Consider the following 10,418-nt stretch of genomic DNA (forward strand, 5'->3'; position numbering starts at 1 on the left):
GATGTTGGAAACAAAAAATTGTATTGCATCAAAAAAAACCGCATCAACCGATCCAACCCAAACTGTTTTGGTTTGGTTCGAATTTTATTTTAAAAGTCAACCAAACCAAACCAACCTGCATACTTTTTATCTTGCGGTTTGGATGACTTCTAGCCTCAAAACCAAACCAAACCGCACCGGGACACCCCTAACCAAAATTCCATGGTAGGTGAGGATGTTAATTTTGTATGGTGCATGTAACAAATTTTCATCTGAAAAACAAAATTTTCAACAAATGATAGGGCCCATAACATATTAAAGCCCAATCAAGTCTAACGAGGCCCACATCTTCCGAGTTAATTCTGAAACTCGACTCAGTCACTGACACTGTGGAAGCAAACGAAAATGTCGAGAAACGTTAACGGTAATGGTGCTCCGGCGAAAATCGCCACCAGCTCAGAGAAAGACGACGGCGAAGCTCCGTCGAAAAGAGATTCAAGGAAAACACGAGAATATTCCGATATAGACACACAATCCGATAGAAAGCATAGTAGCTCAAAGAAGAAATCGCGTGAGAGTTCAGATTCCGATTCCGATAAACGACGCCGTAGGAAGAGGAAATCACGTCGGAGATATAGCAGTGATGATGAATCGGATTCGGATTCCGGTTCGGATTCGGAGTCAGAGAGCGATGAATCCGAACGGTCTGGTTCGGAGTCGGAGTATTCGGGTTCGGAGAGTGAAGGAGAGAGGAAGGAGAGGAAGAGGAAGGAGAAGCGAAGGAGGAGAGAGAGGGAGGAAGAGAAGAGAAGGAGGAGAGAGAAAGAGAAGAAGAGAAGGAAGAAGGAGAAAGAAGAAGAGAGAAGGAAGAAAGAGAAACGAAAAATGAAGAAGAAGGAGAAAAAGGAAAGAGGGAAGAAAGGTGCTGTGACTAATTTATGGGGAAAGTATGGGATTATTAGAGAAACTGATATGTGGTAAGAATTTTTTGGTTTTGGTTTTTGAAATTTGAGTAATTTATATTTGCTTGTTGATTGAATTATTGAATTATGTGGTAGAATATAGTGTAGATTTTGAAATTCTAGGCTAATGTTTTGTTGATTTGTTTTTGTTTTGCATTTGAGTTATATGTACTGAAATATCATGGGATTGGACTGTGAAAGTTTTTAGTGGCGTTGTTAGTGTATAAGGTTGTAGATTTTGATCGAAAGATTTCAGATTGGAAAATTAACAGCATTCAAATTGATTATTGTTATGCTTTGTTCTGGAGTGGATTTAGTTTGATGGCTTGAGTGGCTGAGTATGGCATCCCCTCCACAGAGGTGGTGGTGAACTTGCAAACATTCTGCCGATAAGTCAGTGAATGGTCGAGAGTGTAAGGTTTTAGGGTTTAGAGAATGTGTACCTTAAACTGAATCACGAGTTAGCGATGATTTCTTCTAGGGTTTCTCATATGGAAGCCCGAATTGAACAGCTCTCTCTTAAGACAATTGACATGTCATGATGTGGTCATCATCTCACGGGCCTGATTGAGTCTCTGGACTCGCCTGGGTGTGCTTCTATGGCGTCTCCATGATATGTCATCATGGTCCGCATTGATCCGTTTTGTTGGTGGGCTGGACTTGGCCCAGTCCGGAACATGCTTTTAACAATTTGTATGTGAATCTTTTAAGATTGGAGAATTATAAGTAATAACTAGGGACAGGATTCAAAGTTGTTCTCTTGACATCCAAATAGGCAAAAAGTGAAATGAATGACTGACGACAACACTGAAACAAATTCCAGTTTCAGTATGCTGTAAAGAATCTCTATTTTGGAGAAGCTATACCATTTTAACAACACTTTGCAACTTTACACTCTCTCCCGAATATAGCTTCCAGTGTAATCTCTTGGAAGATGAAGGTGGTTGTTGGCAGAAGTAAGATAACTTATTTAATCTAGGGTAAATAGCAGCAGAAATTAATATGTGGATTGTAGTTGAAAGATTGAAAACATAGAATATGCATCGGCTGTTGATGGTTTATTGTAGTCGTTATCTCAGGTACACTTTAACAAGATGTTTCATCTAAGTTTGTACTTTCTGTTTAGAAGCTAGAGGCTTGAAGTAACTGAAAATGCTCATTAGATTGCTAGCATGCGATTGGATATTGAAGGTACAACCTAATGCTGTATAAGGGTTTAGGAAGTGTTGGTTTGCTGCATATCTATTGCAGAAGTAGAATTTGTTATTGCATATGTCTCTCTCCTAAATATAATTTCCAGTCTAATCTCTTGGAAGCTGACAGTAGTTGCTGGTAGAAGCAAAATAACTTGTTTAATGTATTGTAGGGTAAATAGCAGCAGAAATTCATATCTAGGTTGTAGTTGATAGAGTTAAAACATAGGAATATGCACCGGCTGTTAATGGTTTATTGCAGTCATTATCTTGTAATGGGCAAAATTTACATCTAGGTGTGTACTTTAGTGTTAAGAACTAAGGACCTAAGTCCTAAAGTACCTAAAATTCCTCCAGATTGTTAGCATGTGATTGGATATTGAAGGGACATCCTAATACTGTAGAGTGGTCTAGGAAGGGGCGGATGAATGCAAATCTATTGTAGATATTTTATTGTATAAGGTTGTAGAATTTGATTGAAATATGTTAAATTAGAACATTAACAGCATTCAGATTGAGAGTTTTTGTACTTTTAGCAATTTGCATGTGAATCATGTAAGATTGCATTGGAGAAGAATAATAATAACTAGTAACAGGATTCAAAGTTGTTCACATGACACCAAAACAGGACAAAAAGTGAAATGACTGACAACACCACTTTAACAAATTCCACTTTCAGCATGCTGTAAAGAATCGTTGTTTTGGAGAAGCTATACCATATTAACAACAATTTGCAATTTCTCTCCTGAATATAGGTTCCAGTCTAATAATGTCTTCGAAGATGAAGGTAGTTGTTGACACAAGCAAGATAACTTATTTAATGTAGGGTAAATAGCTTCAGAAATTCATGTGGATTGTAGTTGATAGAGTTTAAACATAGGAATATGCACCAACTGTTGATGGTTTGTTGCAGTCGTTATCCCGTGACTTACGCTTTGGCAAAATTTTATATCGAGTTGTGTACTTTTCCTTTTTAGAAGTTAAAGACCTAAAGCAACTGAAAACACTTCAGTTTGTTAGTATGTGACTGGATATTGGAGGGACAACCTAATGTTATAGCGGGTCTAGGGAAGAGGGTAGGATCCACTGCAGACCTATTGCTGGCTACCTTAGTTTGCATTTGCAAGAGGATGTTTCCAAGACTACAGTCACATGGAAGCAACTCCAAGCCTCCAACTGTTGCGTCAAGACTTCCATTTTAACATATTGACTTGATATTATGGTTTAATTTTTTTATGGAAGCTTCGATTTATTTTATTAAGATTTCAACTCTCAAATCATCAGAGCTTATCTGTTGTTTTCAGAAGATCTTTAATCTTTGAGTACCTACGTTCTAAAGGTCGTGCTGAAGTAAATCATCAGCCTGCATTTTTGGCTGAGTTTGCATTTATTGTCTAGCTAATTTAAATTTAGCATTAATATCCTGTGAACTATGGATTTTGGTATACCTTGTTTGAGTGATGTTATGAATATTGCAGGACCAAGCGTCCAGAGTTCACCGCATGGTTGGCAGAAGTTAAGCTGGTAATTATTTTGGTTTGCTTTTATATTAAAATCTAACATTAACACTATTATATTTCCTCTTCCTTTTTCTGTGTGGTCCTCTGTTCATTTTTGCAAAAACTCAAACTAGTGGCTTCTTTACATCATCCTGCGACTGGGAGATGTTTTCCTTGTTTTCTTTACACAGATTATTAATCTTATTTCCAGTATATGTCGGTGACACTGAGAAATCAAAGTTTTATTACTGATTAGATTGCATATTTTGACATTGAGAAATCAAACTTTTATTACTGATTAGATTGCATATTTTTCTTGCCTATTGGACTGCATTTCTTTTCTTCTCAATAGAAGTGCATAATATCTTTCACCCTTTATATTTTGGCATTCTAGTTTATTTGCATGTCATGTTTACATGGACCATATCCAATTTTAATTTGCTGTATTTTAACAGGTAAATATGGAGCATCTGTCTAATTGGGAAGAAAAACAGATGTTCAAAGAGTAAGCACCTAATCTTGCAACTCAAGGAAAAAAATTAATAAAAAGAGAGAAGGATGGAAAGGAACAGAAAAAGTGGCACATAGGTTTAGCTGTTTGATAACTACTCTTATGTTTATATTTACTCTTAAGGTGCCACAAGAGAAAAGGATGCTCATTTTAGTTCTTTCATTCTCACCTTAACTAACCTATTGACTTGCTGATAATCACTACGTCACACATTACATTTATTACTACGCTGTTGATTCAAAGTTAATTTCTCTCTAATTTCTGGTTGCAGATTTATGGAGGATCACAACACAGCTACGTTCCCTTCCAAAAAGTAAGCTCTAGCAGAAGTTTAATTTGGCTTATTTTTTGTCCTCATTTTTATGAATAGGATACGGCCGTGTACATCCTTGTTCTGTGACGATGAGATGAATTTAAGATCTTGATTGAATCATTATTGTATATTCATTTGGGTTGACAAATGGTTTAATGTTTATGTGGCAGGTATTACAGTCTTGATGCTTACTACAGGCGTCAAATGGAAAAAGAGATGAAAAAGGGTTATAAGAAGGTTCAGCCTAAGGAACGAACAGTTTTCAATGATGAAGAACAGCGCAGGTATGATTTTGATCACGCTGCTTAACTAATGTAATCTTAACTTGGTTTTCTTTTGGCAATCGTTCTTTCCCAAACTTACTCTACCCCTATTGTTAGCTACCTACATGCTTTACTATTGTTTATATTTATGATGTGCTAGATTTTTTTAATGACTTGTTCCTTTTCACTCTGTCAACTCTTCTACCATTGTAGAAGTCTACCTATATTATATTTTCTTTTACTGCACTTCAAGTGGAACTATGTTACACATAACAAATATTGTTTCTGTTGACACATGTTTCACACTTTCATGATCATTTTTCAATGGACCTGCAGACAAGAAATGTTGCAAGTACGTGAAAAACAGAAGGAAGAGCAAGTGATAGCTTTGAAGCGTGAAATGGAAAGTGGAATGGTTAGTTTTTACCAGATCACTTTTATGCAATTTGAATTTCAATCATTTTGTTAATTAATGACAAAAGGTTCTGTTCTCACATTTTTGTGCAATAATTTTGCAGGCACAAGCAATGAAAGAGCAAGCTCAACTCAGGGAGGAGATGGCTTACCAGTACAAGCTCGGCAACTTTGAGGTGAGAATTACAAATTCAACTCCATTTGGACCTTCTTTTTTAGCTTAAGTCTCAACTAAATTTGCTGCAATTTTTTTTTTTTATCACTATAGGCTGCTGCTGCAATTCAGAGAAGGTTGGACCCTGATGCTGCCGTGTAGACGGTGTAGGACATAACTTATTGTGGATATGAATTAGGTGATGGGGTCTCATGATCATGTCATTATGACAAACTCATTTCATGGATATTATGGTGTCTTGGGATATAATATGCCGTGGATGGGGTTTTGTCTGTTGCAATAGAGGAGTAAAATGTTCCACATTGACGCCCTTTCTACAGTGTGCTATCATTGCTAATATAGATGTTTTGCCTTGTGGTGCAAGTTTTGTCTTTGTATCTGACCGAGTGAGCAAGCATCTCCAAACTGTAAAGGCTATACATGCTATGAAAACGCAGCCTTGTCCATCTTACTTGGACTGATCTAAATTGGCTATGACGTGTAAAACAATATTGTTAGTAAAATTTGTTTTTCATATATTGTATTACTTATCCTTTATGTGAAATTTTCGTTTTTAATGATGCTTTTGCATGTCTTCATGGTTTTACTGTATTTGATCTTATGCCAACATAAAATATGAGCATTTTTCTCAAAAAGTTTTATATCTTTGTCATGCCAAAATCTTTGCTTCCAAGAAATAACCAGTTCTGATATTTTCATAAGAGCGTGTGTGAATAATATGTATGCATCTTCAATGTTTATTTCAAACATTTAGGTTGTGTTTATAACGGATAAACTAGTTTAGAGGGTGAATTAGTTGATAGCAGATAAACTAGTAAAATGAATTTGAAGTGTTTGGTAAAATTAATTGTTGAATTAGTTGATAAATTTAAAATGACAAAAAATTATACTTTTAATTGCAATTTTATTTCTTCTATTTCTACTCTCAAATTTGTCCTCGTTTGAAATTCAGTTTTCTGGTCTTTCACTTGAAAAATCGTCATGTGATAATTTTTTATTGACGTGATAAACATTGTTGATGTAATTATTTATGTGGATTTATAACATATACGTCATTGATTAATTAGCAAAAGTATATATATAATTAGGAAAAACTTTTTTTTTTGACAATCTAGGAAAAACTAATTCTACAAATTTTGTTGACGAAGGGATTGAATTGGTATTTTAAGAGACTGTTTTAACAACAAAAAATTGAAGATTTTTAAAAAAAAAAAAAATTGTAGGATTGTATTGACTTTTAAGGTTTTTTTTAAAAGACTTCTTATAATCAGAATTTGTAAGTTTGAAGTGATTCATTTTGGTTTGGTGGATTGGCAGAGATGATTTTTGTGGAGTTTTTTCTTGGCTTATAGTTTTGAAGTGGTTTACATCTTTTGTCAATACCTTTGCTCATCTTGCATTTGGATTGGTTGCTCTATTGTGCTTATTTTGTAGAGGTGTTATTTGAACAATCATTTGTGCGGCAATTCTTGGGTCAATTATAAATTTACAAAGAAAAATATGTATTGATACAAAAACTAAAACAATATAAAGAGAAAGTAAAAGAGAACTGCTATTTGAATATCTATGATTGTACAACTTATTGGACAACTTATAAAACAAAGTGTTAATTTGAGAAAAGGAAAATTATTATAAAAATCTCATGAGTTGTTTTAAGTGTGGTTTTATATGTTGTCCTAAAGGTTGTCTAATTTTAAATGTTCAAATATCAATACTTATGTCAATATGAAAGAGAAAATTATTACAAGAGTTATCATAAAAGGATTGTACAAATATTATTTCTCTGTTTTGCATTATGCATTAATTCAGACGTTGTATCTTTTACATTGGTTGATACATCTTGTGCTCAACCTTATGGTAATTAGTTATTTTTGTCGTTTTTAAAAAACTTATATAATGACAATACACAAATTAACTTGCTGATACACTAACCACCATTATGTGTCCTAAAAACAAGCTAGTTGATGACAATTTTATACTCCCTTCGGTCACTATTATAAGTAAAAATCATCTTTTTAGGTTCATTTATTAAATGATGTATTTGGTCAATAGTATAAACCAAAGAATGAACCTAAAATGATGAATTTTGCTTATAATAGTGACCGGAGGGAGTACTTTATTGACATTGTAACTTTTTGAAATTATGAAAGCCTTAGAACTTAAAAAGTGGTTTATTTGGGGTTGTCGTGACAGTTTTATCCTAAATTTGTGATTATTTTGCAACTAGATGATAAGGTGTATCCTTCAACAAACAGCTAGAAATCTAATTCTCTCTTCTCCACTATCATTTAAAACACAGCCTCAAAGAATGCTTCTGCCCCCTCATTTTTGTAATGTTATCAACATAGTCCAAATAATCATTCTTCTAATGTGGCAATTTGAACCAAGTTTGATGCTGTAAGTCACTTTGATTTATGGTTTTGCTGACAAGTTTTATATTGGCGTTGTTTAAGGAATTTATAAAAGGAAATTTTGTTTTGAAAATACAAGTCAAATAGTACTTTTTAGGGTTAATTATGTTTCTAGTCCCTATAAAATAGCGACCTTATAAGTTTAGTCCTTACTTAATTTTAATAGCATTTTTAGTCCCTAATTTTGTTTTTTTGCCCTGAGTATTAGTCTCTACTCAATTCAAATTTGTTTAATTTATGCTTAAACTCTTAAATTTTTGAACAATTTTTTGCAGACATATTTAGAAAATTACTAAAAGTTCCTCCACAAAAAATTATCGCAAAATTTGATTTCTACATCCAGATTTTATTACTTTTTATCTTTAACTTTTGTCGTTTTAAAAAATTCATATTTAATTCATTTCATGTCTGAAAATTCTAAATTTTAGTAAACGAACCTTTCATAGTGTTCTAATCTTGTCTCAAAAAAATCGTTCAAAAATTTAAGAGTTTAAGGATAATTAATCAAACTTTGTTTTAGCAGGGACTAAAATTATAAGTAAATTTTTTTTTATAGGGACTAAAAATGCTATTAAAATTAAGTAAGGACTAAACTTACAAGGTCGCTATTTTATAGGGACTAGAAATATAATTAACCCTACTTTTTAAAAGTAATAGTTACATCATTATCTATGCAAAAGTTATTTATTTTGATTCGTTAAACAATGTCATAAAACACTTGTTAGTATTTTCCTTAATTTTTTTTTTTTTTTTTTGGTTCAAAGTATTTTCCTTAATTTATTTTGATGTCATTTCTTATACGGTTGATATCTTCATTCATGGTATTTAAGTAATTTATTTGATGATATATCTTTTCATTAATGTTTCATATACACTTCTTCACTTATAATATAGGGTTAATTATGTTTTTGGTCCCTACAAAATTGCGACCCTGTAAGTTTAGTCCTTACTTAATTTTAATAGCATTTTTAGTCCCTACAAAAAAAATTTACACTCAATATTAGTCCTTACTCAATCCAAATTTGTTTAATTTATGCTTAAACTCTTAAGTTTTTCAACAATTTTTTACAGGCGTGTTAAGAACGTTATTAAAAGGTCCTCCGAAAAAAATATCGCAAAAATTTGATTTCTACGTCCATATTTTTGTTACTTATATCTTAAACTTTTGTCGTTTTAAAAAATTCATATTTAATTTATTTCATGTTAAAAAATTATAGATTTTAGTAAATGAACCTTTCATAGTGTTCTAAACTTGTATAAAAAGAATCGTTAAAAAATTTAAGAGTTTAAGGATAATTAAACAAAATTTATTTTAGCAGGGACTAAAATTATAAGTAATTTTTTTTGTAGGGATTAAAAAAGCTATTAAAATTAAGTAAGGACTAAACTTAGAAGGTCGCAATTTTATAGGGACCAAAAACATATTTGACCCTATAATATAATGCTTGCTACAAGTCTACAACTACTACTAGGAGTCTTAACAATTTTTTATGTCTAATAACATAGTATATTACCAAACCAATATCAATTATACTATTTTTTCAGTTAATTACTGTATTTTTTTCTACAACTAACTACTTTCATCACTACTACTATTTTTCTTTCGGATGTTTACCCTTAGCTATCATCAAAGGATAAAAGAGAAATAAAAAATATATAATTCAATTTTAATAAATAAAAGAATGAACTTTGATGAGGTTAAGTGATCAATTGGTTATGCTAAAGAGGTAAACCCAACACATTGAATTACCTTAGAAGCATTAAACAATAATTTCAGTTTTATGAATGATTTCTTGCAACTCCTAAATGCTAAAATTATTTGATTGAAGCAAACAAGTCATGGAACTTTTACTATAAATTCATCAAATAATTTTCTATTTATTAGATACACAAGAGAATATATATGGCTTTAATTCTCAAGTTCCCTTATGCTTTTATTATTTTTATTTCTCTTCTCTTTGTTGTAACCAATGGCGGTAAGCATTTTCATGCCATTTTTTTATTTATCTTATCTTATACATAATATTTCCCTATCTTTAAGTAACATTCATTTATTCTTATTTAAAATTGCAGCTCAATTTCTCTGCGGTGATGATAGTGATTGTCCAAGAGATTTGTGTGTCCGTAATAGTCTAACTATGCGGTGTGTTAATTACATATGTCAGTGCAGATAATGTTAGCAATTAAATTGTTAAGTAAATATAAGTTACTACTATTTCTAAGAATACTATGCGGTGTGTTAATTACATATGTCAGTGCAGATAATGTTAGCAATTAAATTGTTAAGTAAATATAAGTTACTACTATTTCTAAGAATAATAGACTAGATACTTCTATGTATATAGTCTATCTATACATAATATAAGTATATACTATATCGTCTATACATAATACAATAATACAAGTTACTTCTAAGTATCTAGTCTATAATAAAGACTAAATATATTAATTATTCATTGTATCTAATACTCCCTCCGTTGTAACCAAAAAAAAAAAATACTCCATCCGTCTCTAAATTATAGTCGTTTAAGGTTTGTGCACGATTATTAAGGAAATGATTAGTTACGTTGATTTCAATGGTAAAATTAATATCATTTATTAAAATACCCTTATTAATTGTAGTTAGTGGAGTAGTTAAGTTTGATGAAATTCAATAAATAAGGATGTAATAATGGAAAAAAATAATAAATGCTGCATT

At 31.9% G+C, this 10,418-nt stretch overlaps 1 protein-coding gene and 1 long non-coding RNA gene across 2 annotated transcripts; both read left to right on the top strand.

The window, feature by feature from the left end:
• The first annotated feature begins 365 nt into the window (after positions 1–365).
• LOC146949780 (nucleic acid-binding protein) lies at positions 366–5,866 on the top strand. Its single transcript, XM_085745758.1, has 8 exons — positions 366–956; positions 3,613–3,658; positions 4,089–4,138; positions 4,416–4,457; positions 4,628–4,741; positions 5,057–5,135; positions 5,239–5,310; positions 5,403–5,866. Exons 1-8 carry the CDS (start codon positions 385–387, stop codon positions 5,448–5,450), a joined length of 1,023 nt encoding a protein of 340 aa, XP_085601884.1. The 5' UTR covers positions 366–384; the 3' UTR covers positions 5,451–5,866.
• Positions 5,867–9,420: 3,554 nt separating this feature from the next.
• LOC146949781 (uncharacterized) lies at positions 9,421–10,135 on the top strand. The gene is made up of 2 exons (XR_015027375.1): positions 9,421–9,696; positions 9,794–10,135. It is a non-coding gene; the product is annotated as an uncharacterized LOC146949781 (long non-coding RNA).
• The last annotated feature ends 283 nt before the right edge of the window (positions 10,136–10,418 follow it).

The sequence above is a fragment of the Medicago sativa genome, chromosome 2 (genome assembly GCF_051527215.1).
Source record: "Medicago sativa cultivar Bolivia chromosome 2, Bolivia_mono, whole genome shotgun sequence".
Lineage (NCBI taxonomy): Eukaryota > Viridiplantae > Streptophyta > Magnoliopsida > Fabales > Fabaceae > Medicago > Medicago sativa.

Coding starts and splice junctions, on each gene's coding strand:
- LOC146949780 (XM_085745758.1), top strand. CDS start 385: ATGTCGAGAAACGTTAACGGTAATGGTGCTCCGGCGAAAATCGCCACC. Junction 3,659..4,088: donor GGTTGGCAGAAGTTAAGCTG/GTAATTATTTTG, acceptor GTATTTTAACAG/GTAAATATGGAGCATCTGTC. Junction 4,458..4,627: donor GCTACGTTCCCTTCCAAAAA/GTAAGCTCTAGC, acceptor TTTATGTGGCAG/GTATTACAGTCTTGATGCTT.